Source organism: Leuresthes tenuis, unplaced genomic scaffold (genome assembly GCF_036924035.1).
Source record: "Leuresthes tenuis unplaced genomic scaffold, fLeuTen1.0.hap1 SCAF_2, whole genome shotgun sequence".
Taxonomy (NCBI): Eukaryota; Metazoa; Chordata; class Actinopteri; order Atheriniformes; family Atherinopsidae; genus Leuresthes; species Leuresthes tenuis.
The window spans coordinates 22,697,902-22,717,508 of record NW_027325356.1 but is presented as its reverse complement, the minus strand read 5'-3'; the positions used below and the strand labels follow the sequence as shown (position 1 = coordinate 22,717,508).

The 19,607-nt window shown below is 39.7% G+C and overlaps 1 protein-coding gene across 2 annotated transcripts; it reads right to left on the bottom strand.

Moving 5' to 3' along the window:
• Positions 1 to 598: 598 nt before the first annotated feature.
• On the bottom strand, positions 599 to 18,116 carry gas2b (growth arrest-specific 2b). Of its 2 annotated transcripts, XM_072380704.1 has the most exons (8): positions 17,873 to 18,116; positions 12,612 to 12,865; positions 11,067 to 11,176; positions 9,667 to 9,808; positions 8,377 to 8,440; positions 6,551 to 7,130; positions 6,356 to 6,463; positions 599 to 1,325 (listed from the first exon to the last, which is right to left on the bottom strand). In XM_072380704.1, exons 2-8 carry the CDS (start codon positions 12,832 to 12,834, stop codon positions 1,113 to 1,115), a joined length of 1,440 nt encoding a protein of 479 aa, XP_072236805.1. In that variant the 5' UTR covers positions 12,835 to 12,865; positions 17,873 to 18,116; the 3' UTR covers positions 599 to 1,112. The 2 variants fall into 2 exon arrangements, with proteins under 2 accessions (XP_072236805.1, XP_072236808.1); XM_072380707.1 differs by lacking the exon at positions 8,377 to 8,440 and having other exon boundaries at positions 6,551 to 6,984.
• Between the last annotated feature and the right edge of the window lie 1,491 nt (positions 18,117 to 19,607).

The window sequence follows — 19,607 nt, the reverse complement described above, 5'->3', positions numbered from 1 at the left end:
CAGTGTTCTGCAGTTTTGCTCTCCAGAGTTACACGCTTGTCAGTGAACCATCCCCACTGTTGCTGACTTTTAAGCACTTTTACCTTAAAAAATGTATTATATGTCCACTCTTATCTGGCTGACGAGGTAGCAGACTGTTGAATCTGTGAGGATGGGGTAGTTTGTGGAACTGAAACTGAAAGCAGACCACCAGTGCAAGAAAGAGCTGAACGTTCGAGAGAGGTAAGACATGATCAGGGCAGCAGCATGGTGCTGAGGTGAGGCATGGCCTTTTGTCACTTAGGACATGGTGCCATCTAGAGGAAGGACTTGATGTTTTGCCTTTGTGTAACGCTGATGTGATGTAAAGTCTTTGCTCCAGGCCCCTAATATACTTTGCTTCCATCATATATCAGAACACTGAATAAAAGAGAGAGTCTGATTCAAAATATCAACACTAAACGTTGTAAATGGTCATTTAGGCTTACAAGCTGTTCTCCCAAAAGTGAATAATTAAATCTGTAAAACAGCTTTTGCATATATCTTTAAAAATGGTTTAATTCATTAAAAAATAAATTTCATACAGTGAAAAGTTTCTATACACTGCTGTCATAAAAACAACCTGCAGGAAAGGTAAATACATGGCTGGAAGTTTAATAACTGGCATTATTGCATACGGTGCAACACAAAATATTTCTTGAAATAATGTGATTGGTGATTATCATATGAAAAGAAAAATATACAGTAGAAACTAGTGTTCTAACTAACAGTTATTTCCTTCTGTCACACCTGAAAATGATTTATGAACATTTTAATTAAACGAACAGTCCCCAAAGCCAAAGTAGCAACTCTTCACAATAAAGCAGTTTCAACCAGTGTATATCTGACATTTATTCATGAGAAGTGAATCTGAATCTAAAATCATTGCCAGTGAGTTGCCTTGGATAGATCTGAAGCTTTACCACCAAACTGTTGCAGCTATCTTTTAAAAGCAGCAATACCTACAACTTATTCATTGATAGAGTTGGATTTCCTTTTTTGAGGTAAAACGGTTTTGAACTACACGCTGATTAACTGACTGTGAACAGTTTGATCAGATTAAGTGTTCGCACTGCTGCCAGCAGTTTGAGAATCTACTTCTTACCACGGTAATGGGCACCAACCACCATGTAACTGTCAGGTGAGACATTAGGGTTTGCTGGCTTCGCTTTGTCCCGACAGACCCTGACCTCAGGTCTGCCGACCAGCCCTCCTCCGCCTCGGCATGGGTCGTGTTTCTGCAGGTAACTTATAAAGGTCTCCCATCCCCCGCCAACACGCACCATCACATGACGCTCGTTCAGCATCTGTAAAGGTGAAACGAGGCAATAAAATCAGGAGGGGAATGCTTGGAAATGTATTTTCTGGCTGATGTATTATTTTATTTTTATTTTTCATATGACACACACGCAGACACACCACTAATATCTACAAGCTCCTTGTGCATGTGTAGCTCCGACCATGGAAAACAAATGATCTCTCGGATAGCTTTGTAAAATCTCATTAAACCAAATGAAACTGCACCTTGTCGCACCAGCTGAGCACACATGCTACACTAATCCACACATGTGCATGCATGCACACACACAGTGACGCACAAGGGTACTCTGATCTGCAACACAATCCGCATAACAAGCACTATTTTTAATATAATGACCACTACATAGTCAGTCTGTCTGTTAACTGTAGTTTCGGTGAGGTCAGTTTTATCTGCATCAACGCATCATTTTCAGACATCCGTCCTTATTTCTGAAAACAAACTGCTGCCATGGCAACTACTGTCACAATATGATTCATTGAGATAAAGAAATAGCAGAAGGAGAAATTGAGATGAGTTCAGCACAGACTCTCAATTCCCAGTGGATATTAACATTCCCAGGAGGCCTTGCAAAGCCATGCCTTGTTCTGTCAAAGCCAGCCCACAACCTCCTGCCTTATCGCCAATAAACCCTTCATTATGGAACCATTAAGAATGTGATAAAACAAGCAGATCTGCTTCACTAATGTGGGGAGGTGTGGGTCGCATGTATAGGCTAAGAGAAAAAAAATCAATGGTACAAGCACTAACACGACACGCGACTCGGGCAGCTATAGAGGAAACTCCAGACGAGGTTCGTCTCAGCTGTCATCCTGCAGATTAAAATGTTGAGGTTGACAGGGGTTAAGTCTGACATCCTGGATAAAGCACTTTCCTGTCAGACGTGGAAGGAATATCAATCTGACATGCTGTCATTCGAAAAAATAAAAATGAGTCCAGGTTTATTTAATTTGATCTACATGCATTATTTTAAAGCAGTTATTTATTCTTAAATTGTGTCTCATTTAACGGTCGATTCATGTAGCAGCTGATAAAAATTGGAGGTGTCTGTTTGACTTATTTAAAAAATAAGTAACAACCGCAACTCTCATTAATCCTTCAACATGATTCTTATTTGACTGTTCTGTAATTTATACACCAGGATATCTTTCAACGAGGGCTACATTTTGTCTACCAAAACACTAAACTGATAATCAAAGAAAAAAAACAGACATTCTGTAGTGAAATTCTCTAAGCAAACCCTCTTTTTCAGGCAGACGTCCTTTATTTCTGTCTGTGCAACTGCCCCTCCTCTGTCAGGTCTCCATACAAAGTGTGCTACGTCTTCAGCCCATAAACTACCGTCTGGATTCCCATGTGTCCTCCCCTGGCAGTTCCATTGATTCTCCCATTCCTCTCCTGCTGAAAGATGCATGAGCATTCTCGAGAGGAGGAATCACTTGCCAGTAGGAGGCAGGCTTTAGCCACAACCACTGCTTTTGATGCTGTTTTAAAGTACACAGTGCTTCCATTAAAATGACAATGTGATCAGAATTAAAGGGACAAGAGTAATGTCTTACTCTTGTTTTCTCTCTTTAATTGTAACTTGTTTCTCTTGCACAAGAGGTCCCGCCCTCTGTGAGCTTTCCTGATAAGGTGTAAGTTTGTAAGAAAGGGCCACATCTTCAATGAGATGCACATATTTGTCTATCAAATGTGTTATCCAGGATGAGGGTTGGGCACAAAAAAACAAGACAGAACAGGTAAGCAGGGCAGAAAAGCATTTATAGTTATGACAGGAAGGAGGCTGTTTGAGGTGTGGTCCTGCTCCTGAACTCCTGAACATTTATGGGAATGATATATATATGTATGTATATGTGTATGTGTATTAATATACACCAGATGTTTACTTCACTGTTGTGGTTCTCAGTGAAATCCCATTAAATCTATAACTGTATTATAGCATTAAGAAAGTCAGTTGTAACTTGTCACTCAGTCAGGACCTCCTGGCATCACTTAAAGGTGCACCTTTGGCAACATTTTTCAACAATCATAGCTGCAACTGTCACAGAGCATGTGACCGTGGTAACCCAGAAAATGGAGGAGAAGATAGTTGCATGAGGAAGAAGTGTGCTGTCTAACCATTATAGTAAAAGAGTAAAAGTAAATTCAACCTAAACCATGGCATTATCTTAAACCTTACCTTAACCTAACGAAACAGCAGCTTAAAAACAAAACTGTAACAGTGACAGTTGTTGCAACTCCAGTCATTTAACCCTTTTTCTGGCTGAATGTTCTGCAAGTGAGAATGAGCTGATACCAAAATTACTGTCAGGATTAAAAGTCATACATTTACAAAACATTTTACAGTAGTTTTTGACTAAATTCCCCAAACAACTTAGGCTGAGACACAGCTTAACCTAAATTACAATAATTGGAAGTTTTGGCATGCTATTGTAATCAAAAATAGGGAACATGGTGAACATTGTTGCTTTCAAAAGGAGATCCTATGTTTGTTCTAACAAGATGGAAAGTAGTGCATGACTAATGAACAGACCCATGTAATCATGTTAAATACAATCCTATTTGCAAGAAGCACATACAAGCTCATTACCACTTGCATTACCAGCATGTTAGCATACTGACATTTCACAACAATCATTTAGTTTCTTAATTTTGTTTAACACAAGATTACTTTATGGAGGGTTCATAAAATAGAGTGTGATCAGCTGTTTATGAGATTAGTCATTTTATACATTTTTGGTACACTCTTTGTTAATTATTTCTAATGTTTCCCTTCCTTTTTAAGGTCAGTGGTCAAAATAAGCCACAGAAAAAAGACCAGAGAGCTTACTGAGTTAATGTCTTGTTCAAGAACACTTGAGAATAAAAGAAGATGAAGAGATTCAACACTAAAATGCTCGGCTGAAGGCAGAAAAAAAATCATCCCTATTTTGATGATTTTACTCAGCTTTATCATCTGCAGAATAAGGTTTCATTCATTTAGGGTACCATGAAAAACAGAAAAGATTTTTTCTTAATACTGTTTAGTAATTGAATATCTTTTCCTTCCATGGCCACAGTTCTACTCTATCCCTGATACAAAGCTGAAGGAGAGCCTAATTGGGCACAGAAAGAATGAAAAGCCTTCCTCTTTTTCAACACCAAAGAATGGCAAAGCACTCCAGGGCCAGAATGATTGAATAGCCTCCGGAGGGAATAGAGAAGGGGGGTGGGTGGGGGTAGGGGGTTAGGGAGGGTTGGGTGTAAAGTTGACATGTGAGGAGGGGCGGTCATGCTCAGCCGCTCATTAACAAGCTGTCTGATTAAACCCCTCGCTAATGACTTTGTCTCGGTAATCAATAGTATCTGCTCTTTAAAAAGGTCTGTACACATTGAGTGGTGAGTTCTCCTCACCAGGGTTATCATTGTATATGGTAATTGAGGTTTAGGGCATGTTTTCCTGCTCACGTGTAGACGTGGGTGAGCTTCAAGGTAATGGATGGCGTGAGGGTCGATGGACTGCATCACTCTATTCAAACAGCTCAGGTGCGCTTGTTTGTCAGCTACGAGGAGAAAAATGGAATGGTGCAGTGCAAGTTGTGACTATAAACTGGCAATTATGGCTGGAAACTGACAACCAGACACAGTTAGACACTGTATCTGCAGGACTCCATAGAGAAGACGAGCACAACAAGCAAGACAGCTGAAATGGAGAAAATAAAATCCTTTAAATATTTCAATAAAAACAATTCAAAGAACCGTCTTTTAGCCGTCCATATTCAAATCTCTTGCTCTGCTTCGGTTACCATGTCTTCTTTGCCTCAGGTGTCTTTGATGTGGTGCTCAGACACGTGCTTCCATGTTACTGACAAGTCTGTGGTGGTGAAACAGGTGTTCTGTGACATGAAGGGGTTTATTATTTCCTAAATGGGCAGTGAAAATATGCGTCTGTCAGGCAAAATGTAGCTGTAACAAACTAACGCTGACAGCATTATTATCCAGTTAGTCCAGGAGTGTAGACTAAATGAGGGTTTTATTTATTTATTTATTTTTTGTACAATTTGCAAATCTATTCATGAATTTCAGCTTATAACCAAAATTGCTAAATATCTATTGGGCATTAAATCATGCCTGTTTTGAGAGCCATTTCAGCTCTATTCTTACATTCACAGAGAATTGTGTCCTTAGAAAATATATTCAGTACTGTTTGCAGTGAAGTTCTCATATTTTTTTCTTTGTGTTGATGGATATATAGGGCCAGCGAAATAAAACCCTTCTCATGTTTAAAACCATCCCCTCACAGATGGACTTTGACTCCCGAGTGGGCTGCCATTTAAAAACCGCACACTGGGGGTCACGTCTTTGCAGAATCATCCACAGAGAGACGTGTTTGTTTTTCCTCCAGGTTTGTACTCTCTGCTGAAGGTCTATGTCCTGAATACAATCATTGTCAAACCCATTCTTATCCGGACTATTGGTTGCCAAGCAACCCTGCCTCCCGTTCCTGTGCCTCCATACAGATGCATACGGGTGGAGCATGACTGAGGCAGGCTGAAAGGCAAAGAATGATTGCAAATCAGTCACTCTGACACACGGGACTTGTTGCTGACTCAACTGTTGATGAATAACCTGAGGGCTTTCTCACCTCAACATTTTATGTACCTCTATGATGATTCCTCATTGTGTGAGTCATTAGGTTGGTTTATAATCTTCAACTTACAATCGCCCTCCCACCCGTCTATGTTTACATAAGAGTGGCTTTCAATCACTTTACTAGTTTTATATCACATAGAACAACAAACTAGAATAATCTAACTGGTAGATTAAGAAGAAGCATTGTATTCTGGAAAGTATATTCTACTAAACTGTTCATTATGTTTTGGCCTGAAACCTAATTCCTGCATGTATCATGTTGAAAATCTTTTCTTGTTGGTGTGCATGGTTTTGGTGATGAGGTGGTGGCCCACATGTGCTGTGAAGTTTATAGACAGAATAGATAAATAATTCACAGGAGACAGCTAACAGAAGGATTCTTACTCGTATATACAGAACTTTCTCCCCGACACGGTAGCAGCCTTTAGGTTGCTTCTCAACAGGGAATCTGGTCGGGCAGCTGCAGGGGGGATTTTCAACAATGTTTCTCACCTAAAAGACATAAGACAGAGAACTGAGTGCAATCGTACAAAATTTCCATTTCAGTTAGTGAAGTGTCACTTGGAGCAATATACGCACAATATCATCCAAAATACTGGTGCTTGTGCCCCTTCGGGTTTTGGATTTGTTGGATGAACGAGAAGTCGCTGTTGCAGGTGGAGAGGTGGTGGTTGGTGCAGCTGCAGGAGTGTGTTTGTTTATTGTGGTGGGGCTGACTTTGGCAGTGGATACCAGAGTTTGACTTGGTGAAGGTGCAGGTGGAAGAGCTGAAGCAGATGTGTTAGTAGTGGAGGATGAAGAGAACAAAGGTGTTTGTGTAGAGGCTGTGGTTGTACAAGGGTTAGAGGCTGAGAGGGAGGGCAGAGGAGGGGAAGAGCATGTGGGCACCGGGTTTGTTGTGGCTGATGGAAGATCAGACGCGAGGGAGGCAGCGAGGGGTTCAGGCAGACAGGTTGTGTTCTGAGTGAGAGGAGCAGGTGGAGGAGGAGAAGGTGAAGGAGGAGGACAGGGGCCTGGGGGGAGGGGAGGAGATTGTGATGGTGAATACAATGATGTGGGAGGAAAAAAGGAGAGCACGGATGATGGAGATAGGCACCCCTCCTCCTCCCTCTCTATCTCTCTTTCCAACTTCACCAGCCCTGGTGGCTCCACTCCATACCTGAAAGTGAGATTTAACAAAAAATATATTTCTCCTGATAAACCTACTCAAAACCACACAGTGGTACAATAACCTGCACCTACCATTTAAACCAAACAAAGAGAATGCAGGAAAAATGCTAAAAGATTTGCAGAAGTAGCTAAAAGTAACGAATACAACATGATAAACAAGTTGTAGTGGGTGAATAATATAAATAAGGAATGGAGAAAATTAAATAGTTAAAAAGGAAAAACAATCACAACTAACAATCTGTAAGCATTTGGGTGCTGAAGAGACCACATACTGTGGTTTTAAAATCCAAATATCCCTCCATTCTTGTTTGATTTCAGAATTTAGAGTCTGACTTCCGGTCAAATGTGCTGCCTTGGGGCGGTCGTTCATGCAGGCCGAACTGATCCATAAATACACTAGTAAAATGTGAGCACTAGTGGTTGTGAGAGCAGCTGCATATAAGTTGTAAAACTGATGGTAATGAGAGCGATGCCCGTGTGTAAAAAGAATGTATGTAAATCTAACCAAGTGAGATTGGCTAAATTCAACCAGGATGTGGCAAACTTTAAATGTGATGTATAGTATTTACATGTAATAAAGGCAACCAGCAAAATGGCATTCATGACAGTGACAGCTGCTTTGTAAAAAGAACATATCTTAGCTCTAACCAAGATTAATTGTTTCAAACCAAAGTAATGTTCTTGCCTAAACCCAACCAGGAAGCAACAGATGTGTTTCAAGTAAAGTTCATTTGGAAGACCTGTGGTAATTTAAATGGCTCAACTGTTCAGTCTTCCTCTGCACCGCAGGTAGGTCAGTTTAAGCTCCCAGACTCTTTAACTACAGATCCACTGCTGTTAAAATATGTGCAGTTTATGGTTTGATACCGTTTTGCTGGCATTGTCAGACCAAGGGACACTTCACTTCAGTGCATATCAGATGAATAGATGAGCATCTCTGAATCTTCTTTTTTTTTCTTTGCATGATAGAGTTTAAACTTTAAACTAGAAGTTTTTATCAGCCAATTCTGAAGCATTCAATACTCTTTTTAAGCCTTGTATTCTGCTTAATTTTACATTAAAAACAGTGTTTTTAAATAGATGAAATGTTTACCATTTTATTTATAACAGTCTTTTACAGAGTAAAGAATCTTTCTCCATCTTAACTCCTAAAAAGACTCCTTTAAATGTAAGACAACTGCAATGAGATCTTTAGGAGCTGCATTATGAAAGGACATTTACTCATTTCTGTTTACCTGGCTGCAATCCGTCCCAGCTCCATCAGGCACAGACACACTTCCCGAGGTTGCTTGTGGAGGACTGCGCAGAGTAGGTGTATGGCGAACAAACAAAGAGGGTGGAGGGGCAGGGGGGGGAAAAGTCACTCTTCTGAAAGGAAAGATGTTTCCGGAGATAAACTTTGTCTTTGACAAAAGAAAACGGGAGTTTCAGCCTGAATGGGGGGGCAGGTTTCAGGGAGTATCCTATCTCCATTGTACATCTTTCTATCTTTAAAGGTGAGCAGCAATTCCTGTGGGTTCTGGATTTACAGCTGAGGGTATGGGAGCTTCATCAACAAATCAGCCTTTCTAAATTTCACTATCTTTTCATTTAAGGTGGGTAGTGGTGGTAGTTGTGGGGGGTTCTGCACACTTAGGTCTGATCGAAAAAGTAAAAATGACAACTAAGACATGCAACTTATTATTGAAACAGCTTTAAAAATCAAACCACAGACTGAATAACAGTTTTATAAGCAGATAATTGTATTTGGCAGCCACCAAAAAAGTTATGTTATATAGATTACTCTGACAGGTGGGGGGAAGCTATTGTTGTTGAGGATTTACTAGCACAGTATCATTCTCACAGATCTACCGCCTTGCTTGGACATGCCGAAGTAAGAAGTACACAAAGAAGAGTATTATACAGAACCATACCAGCCAAACTGAAGGTATTCTGCTCAGAGACACAAAGTTTGCCAATAAGCAATCAGTAATGGCACCAAGGGCTCCGTCACATCCAGTGTGATCTTTGTGATGCACAAATTCCGTTTCTAAACACAAATATAACTTTTCTTTTTCTTTCAAATTCTCCTGCTCTGAGCACTCAGATTTAGGGTACATTCACTGGAGCATTCTCACTCTAAGGGCACTCATAGTTTTATCAGTAAAGTTAGAACAAATGACAAATGAAGGTAAATAGAAAGTAAAACAACAAACAGAAGTAATGTAGTTTGAAATAATTTAAATTAATATGTTTTATACAGCACAATGTGTTATTTTTTTTTTTTTACACAGATCACTGACACATGTGTAGACAAAACAGAAGGAGACAGTGGAAAAAGATTCTTGAAAAGTAGTGGACACAATAAAGAAGAAATAAGGACATGGCATTCCAACCCAATAATTAAGCCACAGTTGACAGGATACTGTCCCAGACCTAAAGCTTATTGGTCTTTGTTTGAATAAGGCCTTTTTTGACAGAAGGAAAAAAAAAGTCAGAGCTCTTTCGCTCTATAATGTAAAGCACAATCTCCGGTCTCAACTCACCTAAATCCTCAGACTCAAAAAGGTAAGCCTCATCAACGCCAATCTTTCGACACCAGTAGAGGAAGTTGGCTGTGTTGTCTCGTGCAAAAAATGATCCAGATATTGCATCAGCTCGCCAGTGGATCGCTCTTCTTACAAAGGGCTGTGATTGTGTTTAAGAAGCAAACACCCAGTGAGTTAGTGAGTCTGCAGTGGAAACATGTTCACTAAATCCTAAAGTAACTCATTACTGGATTAAAGCGGTGTAATCAAGCTGTACAATACGCACCATCTTTAGAATTACATCATTGTCTAAATGTAAGCCCTCTAAAACTAGCTGACATGTCTTCCATTGTGCTGCACATTTGTTGCGATTATGGAGAACAAAATAGGAAAAAAAAATCTTGTCTAAACACAACTGTTGCAAGGTGAGGCTTGATGTCAAGAACTAATGCACAACCAGACAGTCTCAGACCTGACCTGGTTTTCACTTGTGCTCCTATGTTTTGACAAAGCTCCTGTCCTACAGTTCAATGATTCTTGACACCTGGGCAGAAACTGATAACTTTTCATCACTAAATCTATAAAGACAAAACTCACACGTCTTAATGTGTTCTTTTCAGTTCCACTAATTTTGATCATATTTATGACCATGGCATCATATAACTAATTTAATATGCTAATAAAATATATTTTGTAGTTTTGGTGTGTTTATTGCTTTTTTATTTTTCATTATTTTTGGACATTGTTGACTGTGAATGGGTGAGCACGATTTCCAGTGAGATTTTTCTGATTTTCACAAAAGTAACAATGTTTTCCCTCATAATTCTCACACAGATTCTCTGCTCATTGGCATATTTGATCAATATGTTTTGCTCTGCTCCTGTACCTTGATACTGTATGCACCATTTTTTTTAAATGCCTGTAGAACCACATACAGTAAAGCTGACATTGTCTATTGCACCGTACGCTTTATGGTGAGCTAATGTGAGTAAAACAACGTCACCTTCCTGTTGGCAGATCCCCGGGAGGGGAAGTCTAACACCTGCACATCATTCCCCTGCTATTTGGCGGTCAGACAGGTATGCAATAAAAGTCCAAGCTGCTGGTGATCAAGCCAGGGACTTGCTATTCAGTGAACGTGCAGCATGTGGTTTAAACCCAAACCTCACTGTCATTGGGTCGTCAGATGGTTAATTAAAATCTAAGAGCAGAAGTTTTGGCAAGTAAACAACAGCAAGTTGTGAGCAAGAGGGAGGGGTTCAAATTAGCTAACTCACAGGAAATGTGTGCAAGCAGCAGTATGTCTGATCACAGGCATACTTGCAGGGACAGCGCAGAAAATGTGTGGACTTACTGTATAAAGGATTAAAACAATTTGGAATGTGATTTTTGTAGTTGCATTTATGCTGGTGTAGCACCTTGCCATTGTTGGCATGGATCATCTTCTCTTGGAGCAGCTGTGCCAGTCGACAGAGGAGAACGCCATTATCCAACCTCTCCATCAGAGTGTTTGCTGTGAGGTTCACACCTGAGAAAAATTCCACAAACACACACTGAGTTACAGAAATATTCACTGATCAGCCATCGCATTAAAACTATTTGCTTGATATTACGAAGACCTTTATATTACGTTCCTTTTGCTCTTTGTCTCATTCAAAGCCATTTAAAAGTGAGAAACACATTTAGGGGTATTGTGGGATTAATATGAATGAGAATGTTGGAGATCTATCCGGCAACTTTCAATATGATGTCTGACCACTCCATCTCCTGAGCTGAAACTGTCTGACAGTTGCTCACATGCTGCAAAACAACTTTGAGCCATCAGGTTATGGATACATGACCTCAGAAGTTGGTGTTTTGTCTGGCGCTTGGATATTGGCAGCAAACCTTCAGGTGCTGCTTGTTGAAGAGTGAGGCCTCAGTGGATTGGGTTTGTTCCAGTGCCTTCGGTGCCAATGATAAGAATTGTGATATTCTTGTGGTGGGGTGCATAGTACTGTTAGGGGGGAGACCCCTGCCATTGGAGCATGCCATGGGGGATGTTTAAGTGGGCAAAAGTAAAAGTTTCACACAAACATATGCAAGAAATCATAGCAAACAAGCAGATCACTGGATGGTACAAAGGTGGTCAGTTCTTAATCTTGTGGCTAATTGGAAAAATTTATTTGACTGAATTTATTTGTTTGTCTGTTTTACAGTTTGAACTTTGAAATACTATGCTGGTCCAATAGATTTTAGTACCTTTAATGTTCTGCAGTTGAGCAGAAATTTAAAAAGCTGAAACCACAAAGGGTTTTAGCTGTGAAACTGTTTCATGAAATTCAATATTTACCCATCTTTACTGTATTGACTCTTAAACTTATCAGCTTCTATGGGCAACAAAATAGAGGACGGATGCAGAGTTCTGAAAATGCAAACATGCTCTTTACAGAAGATTTGAAAAGAATGGACCATTCTTGAATGTGCGCATGACACAATCAAATGTCTTTTGTAACTCTGATCTCAAAATTGGGAGAGACAACACAATGTTCCTTTGAAGTCTGCAACTTAAGCTAATGATATACACTTTGTGCTTTCAAATAAATCATTTTTACTGGTCCACAACCTGTTTGGACACATGTTATGTTTTCCTTTATTTTGAGGCATTAGTCAGAAATTCATCATGTCTGAATCACTTTACAAACATCTTTGAACAGGTTGAGACATGTGCAGATTCTCTGTGTTTTCTCTCACAATACAGACATGTGGAAAGAAACATCTCGGCATGGAGAGGGATTTTTGGGGATTTGAGATAATAAGTAGATTGTTGTTAAAGCACCACTTAGATTTATTTAAGATTTTACTCTCTTAAAAATAAACATTATCAAGTCTTTTTCTTTAATGACAAACAAGAACTGGAGATAAAACATTTTACTGTCATGAAACAGATTTAAACTGACACCTTCTCTTCAAAAGCGTCTCACCCATCATGGTGTTGAGCCAGAGGGACAGATCTTCTTTCATCGGCAGTAGGCTGGCATCATGGCGGTAAGGCAACCACTGGTTGTACTCCTGAGGACTGGCGAGGCCTGGCCCAGAGTGTTTGTACTTTGGAGAGAGAAGACAGCTCATCCCAAGCCCAGTCAAGTGCCTCGGGCTTGGAGGACTGTCGAGGCTGGCGGTCATCGTTCCTACTTCGCCGTCCATGCTTTCCCCTCCAATTGGTCTTTGACAGACTCTGGTGAACCACATCATTTGAATCAGATTCAAATTCTTTTACATGATTTCAATTCTAATTTAGACAACTTGAAGTCAGGTCTGGCAACATTAGCAGCTGGTTCTGTGTTTGAACCATTTAACATGTTGAATATGTAGCAGTGAGTTCAGATGCCTAAATTCTTCAATACATGTTCCAGAATAACTGGACATTTATGTGCAAACACCTAAAACGTGCTTAAATATGTACATGGTCAGTACAGGCAATATCTTACTGGTGTCTCCCATTGTTATGTCAACAAAGGGGAGTCGGGCACATTTTCTAATGTCATAAGTGACAGAGGAGTAATATAAGGTAGTAAATAAGGTGCACAATCTGACACTGCAAGCTTAAAGTTAGGGTTTTCCAGTCTACACATAAACATCACAGGTGGAGTCTGTGAAATTCTTCACCATAGAGGGAGAAGTTTTTTAATGTGTGGGCAGAGTACATACAAATCTCCATTTATCAAAATACTAATGTTCATGTGCACAGAGCCTCAGTCAGTGCAGTGCTTTTTCTTTATCACATGCAGATGGATATATTGGAGACAAAGTGGGGTTCAGTGTCTTGTCCAAGGAAATGTGAACATGTGGAATGCGGAAGCAAGGGCTAAAACCAAATACCAGTTTGCTGTAAACTGCTCTACTGGGCTACAGAGGTGGCTATAGCTCAGGGACAAGCAGTGTTCGTAAGCGCACCATCCAACTATCCCCTTTTCATCCATATTAGGATTTTGTGAGAGTGATGTCTGCTCAGATGTGAAAATGCTAATATAAGCTGTAATGGCCTCCTGATGAGGGTGGTACTTTATAGGATGCCATTATGGGTCATATTTAATGAAAGAAGAAATTACTTATATGGTTGAGTCAGGAGAGGAAGTTGTTGGAAACGCCACAGTTTCAAGATTGGGATACACCCATGAGAAGTGTGATCAACCAAACATGAAATATAGTTGCAATCGCTCCTTCTGATCCTAAGTTATGGCACTGAATAATGGCCAAAAAAGGGAAAACATTATGAAGTCACAGAGAAAGTGACCTTACTTTTAGATTTAAAAAAAAAAGGGACTGGGTAGTGTAGTGGTAAGATTGCCAGTGGGTGACCTGGGTTCAAATCACCTGCATGAAAGGTACTACTAACTCCAGTAGGGGTCCTTAGGCAAGGCCCCCTTACCCTATCTGCCTACCTGTAAGTCACTTTGGATAAAAGCATCTGCTAAATGCATAAACATAACACATAAACAGATGTAAATGTCATTATTAGACTTTTGTATAAAAACATTGTCATAGTTAACATAGGAATTCTTAAGCTATAGCTTATAACTATCAAACTATATAGCCATGATTATAGCAACTTGTTCTGTCGAAAAAAACTAATTCTAATCAATTCATCTTTGATTCAAACTGATATTTACACCAAACCATAAGAGATTCTCTCCTGACTGTCAGGTGATATCACATTCACAAGGTGCATATCGTCGGTTCTTTGCTGTGGAACATAGAGATCCACTCAGCACCAACAAAAACAATGATAAATGTTGAGACCAACCACAGTGGCTGCAACACTGCCCTCAATGTACAGGCCTTGTATTTACAATCAAACCATACTATACACAACCATTAATCAAAGGGATTAAACTGACTAACTGCAGACAGCTTGTGTTTAACAAGGTGTACAGCCATCGCTCTGAGCCAGTCTCCTGGTGCTGCTGCATGGCTCATTTGTCCTGTTCCCAGAACAGGTTCCATCATAAAGCTCAGTCCCATGCAGAGACATGTTCTGACTGTTATACTCACAGCTAACCAGCTACAATTAAGACGTCAACATACGCAGTGGGTCACTAGGCCTGCTAAGTAATACAGGGAAGACACAAAAGGCCAAATTAATGACTTTTACATTTTCATTTTGAAGTAACAAGCCTAAACAGGTCTCCAGACTAACAGCCACGTGTTAAAACAACACAAAGGGATGGTTGGGAAGTGTTGTTTTAGTTGCTTGTGTGACTGTAAATATGATCTGGTCTGTCCAGTTTCGTGATCAGAACACTTGTCATGGTCGCCCAATGTATGCAGACAACCCAGCAGCCTGTGAAGCCAGTTCTGTTCTGTCAACATGGCTGCATTCATTCATACAGTTTTGAATCAGCATTGATGCCGACGTTAGCTTTTCAGCAATTTTTTTAGAAGATATATTCATAACTTTCATTATCCAAATTTCTTGCAGCATAAATCTACAGACGGAAAAACATAACATTGGCTGAGTTTTTGAGTCTGCATCTCTTGCAAAGACTTTTGTAAAATAGTCAGGAGGAAAGCTGCTTGGGAAATGGGACACCGTGGCAAGTGACAACCACGATAACAGATGTTCATATTCTCTAAATTCAGTTTTGCATCTTATTATGATTTACTTAGAATAGAGAACATGACCATTCCATATGAAAGCCAGATACAGATCAGAAATCTGAGGGGATCTAACAACCACCCCGACCTTCCAACCCATCCTTGCTTCACATAATGTAACATGTCAATTCAAGGAACACCCCATCCTGAAATGCTTAGTTTAAACCACAAAAGGCACCACAAAGTAAGAACTTCATGTTGCACTTCTGTGGATTTTTCTTTCCCTTTTTTACTTTATAAATTGACGTGAAGATTTTGTGAAGATGTCTATATTTGATATTTTCACTAGGTTGTCCACATTTAAAGCCTGCATGAAGCAACACAACAGGAACACATGGAGTGAAATGTCTTATGCAGTTTTATGTGATCTGTCTTTAGACCTCGATTCTCATCGAATCACAACTTACTTTTCCTAAGTCTGCAATAATTCCTCTTCCCATCTTCCATACCCCTTGACATTTTCCACTGAAGTCAATAAAAAGTGTTTCATAAGAGACATAGAGGTAATTTTGACTGTTTGACTGTATACCCAAACTGGCCGCATGATCATTACACCACCAGCATTTCTGTGATATACAATCTTTATTATACTGCAGGTAATCATTACAAGTTCTGCGCATAGTTTGCTATAAAGTTGCCCTGCACCATGATTACAGAGGAAGTAAGGTAGAGGTGAACTTTCAAAATGTCAGTGAATTCTGTCCTCAGGTTGTGTGAGATGAATATAAGGATGAAGAAATGCTGTTCTTGCAGGACACAGGGAAAAGGGTCTTTTGTACATACATCATGCAGACATGGGACAGGTCTGCATGAGGAGTTTACAAGGTGTATGTGGAGGGCACAGTCTGCCAAGTTTGAGGTTGGTTTACAGGTTGACCAACAGGCCATGAGAGCCTGTCTCTAGCAAAACATCCAAGTGCAATATTCACACGTCTGCTACAGGATGGCTCTGCTGGGAAGGCAAGGCAAAGGTCACCCACAGGCCCAACTCTCAGACACTAGCAGTCTTTATACTCCTGCAGAGCTGACTGTCCACATCTGTAAGCACGCACACACGCACACACACACACACACACATGAACACACAGGTCCATGCGTGTATCAGTATGTCGATTCCACCTCATTTACTTTGCCCAACCATGAATGCTCCTAAAATAAGACTTGCTTCAGTTGCATCTCACAGCCTTTAATTGTCCTACGAATCCAGCATCTTAGCATGTCTAACCTACTATTAGGTGGAAACAGCTGAAATTACACAGCAGCCCACCTAAAAGATGCGTTCAAAAGGTTTTGAGCAGAAGCATTGGCTTAAATAGCTGAACATGTGCAGTATGTATGTAAGATGACAGGGTGATTGATGATTTGGGCGCATGTGGCCTTCAGCAGAGCTCTGACACTGGCGTCTCCAAAGAATGAGAGTTTGAGTCTGGCAAACAATTCACTTCACAACTAGTTAACAAAATTCTGCCTCCTAACATGGCAGGCACAGTTCTCATATTTATTCACCAAAAAAAAAAAAAACAGAAGTAGGAAACTGAATGACTGATCTCATCAGTCACTCACTGAATGCGTCCCCGCAGACTTCAGCAGAAGGTTAAATTAGGTTTCAGTGGAACCTGAAGGGGCAAAGTCAAAGACATCATTCTCTGCGTGTGTCAAATGTTTGAAAGAACTATTCATAAAATATCAAGATTTATAACTGCAAGAACGTCCAACAGCACTGCTGGTAGCAGTAGCTTTCTCTATCAGCTGTCTCAGGTGTCTGTTTTGGGATTGTAACATCTTAGAAGAGGTCATGTAACAGCAGTGCATGAACAATAGTTATTGAATGGATATTACTGCATAGCTGAGGTGGAGGTTTCACTTATAGCTGTGCTCTCACCCCACGGCGGCTTCCCATCACTTGCCTCTAGACTAAATAAACTCTGTATCAACACAGGATGGAGAGGTCTATCGCCTGCTGCTGTTCATGCTCTCAGAACAGTGGATACTTGTGTTCTTCAACAGCAGTAGAACCCAATAAAATAAAAGTCGGGGCCCAGGATTGAAAAAAAGAAATCTTCCACTGAGGGCTTTAAGGTAAATAAAGTTGAAATATGAGCGCTGCAGAACAATCTGTTCATTGATGTAATTCCATGACATTTCTACACTTATGTAAAAACATTTTTCACAAATCTTGCTTTCAAGCAAATGCTCTGTTCTGAACAAGCAACAAAATTACTCCTTTCCTGATAAAGCTGTACGGAATGTAAAGGATATAGACTGAAAAGTGGCAAAACTAAACAAGAAAAACACATCTCAGTGAAATTCTTTGGAAAACTGCGCAAATTGATTATTCAGCCATTTAGAAATAGTTATTTTGAATGACGAAAGTCTTGAGTTTTCCATGTCAAAAAGAAAATGGATAATGACCCACATTTCAACAAAATCCTTTAGAAATAACCTCTTTCAAACAGTGGTAAGAAAATACACTTTTAAAAAAGGGGAAATTATCTTTATCTTGGACAGAGACAGATTTTACATGACAATCACAGTCAGTATTGCCAATTATCTCTGTAATAAACATAAAAACAAAAAGTACACTCACCTAAAAGTTACTGCAGGATTCCTCCAAAGACGTCCTTCCTCATGAGAGACAACTTTCTTCACAGCGTCTTCTCCTCACACACACGTGCACACATCACTCACAACCAGATGTTCATCGCCCCTCAGGTCCGCCACATGTAAGTATACAACAGTGTAAGACGGTGAGAGTTAAAACAAACCCTCCTGCACACGCCTGCAAGTTTTTGGTGTCAGCTTACAGCAAGTGATATTGGAAAAGAACAAGCACACAAACAGAAAGTAAACCAGCCCAGTGTTTGATAACTCATCGTGTGATTTCTCTCGTATTGCGAGCCAAAGAAACTTTTAACCATGAGCCCGTCTCCAAACAAACAAACAACAATCCCTGGCTAAAATTTCCACTTAAAAGTTTAATGTTAGCTATTATGTGACCCGCTACTGTCTATAGCTAACGGGAAGTGAATCTAGTATCCATAGCAACACGTCTGTAACGAGAACATCCGCGATTAAAAAGCATTAAAAAGCAGCTATAAAATAAGTTTTAGAATACACTTAGCTTACATTACGATATTAGTGTTTAATACTCTAATTGCATATATCTAGAAAAAAAGTACTGCCTGCGATTTGTTGATTTAAATAAATGCAAATTCAGAAAAAGTGACTTTACTGGAATTATGTTGACAACAAAGTAACCAGAAACCAGTAGTGGTTCATCATATGCTTGGTTAGAAAGTTAGATATTATACCAATTTCTTTCTTTCTTTCTTTCTTTCTTTCTTTCTTTCTTTCTTTCTTTCTTTCTTTCTTTCTTTCTTTCTTTCTTTCTTTCTTTCTTTCTTTCTTTCTTTCTTTCTTTCTTTCTTTCTTTCTTTCTTTCTTTCTTTATTTCTTTCTTTCTTTCTTTCTTTCTTTCTTTCTTTTTAGATGTAAGAAATGTGTTTGAAATGTTCAGAGAAAAAAAACAGTAAATCATACACATCACCTCATTATTTGAGGATTCTTTAGAATTGTATCAAAAACACTTTTTTGTTTCCTGTATCTGTTAGGCACAGTTTGCACATTGCTGAAACATCCTGATATTTAAGTCCTCACCTAGATTTGAACATGGGTACATCGCACAAAGCAGGAAATGCTTAGGAACCTGGATTACGTGTTTACATGTCACAGTATTCTGGGGTCTATCAAAACACTCTATCCAGGGTGTACATGCAGGATTCTTAAACCAGACTTGAATTCAAATCTTGTTATCCCGCAGTAAGACGGTTGATAGCAAAGTTTTATCTGTCCAGTTTCATCAGAAATGGTATAAAAGTGTGGAACATGTCCAAAACATATCATTTTACAACTCAAGGTTGTAAATTGTGAGATGGTAGTGAATTTCTCAGCGACTGCTTTCTGTAGGGTAATGCTTGTGTGATATGATGAGATTTGGGAGGCATGAATGGAAAAATTTGTAAACCTTAACCATGTAGATTTTTGTTATGCTGCCCATATGCTGTAATGCTTAACTCTATTTACAAGTGAGAGCACAGAAGAAACATAAAGAATCGCAGGTGGGACAGAAGTAAAGACAGTGGAAAACGCTGCTCGTGCCGAGTCTCAAACTAGTAATCTCTTACATCAAGGCCTCTGGATTAGCATCTTCCGCCACCCTCTCTTTCCTTCTTGAAAAGTTTAAAATTTGCATGCATGACATGAAATGATATGCAAAAAATGCTTAGTTAAAGTGGTCGGCTATTTAAACACAGCATCACACT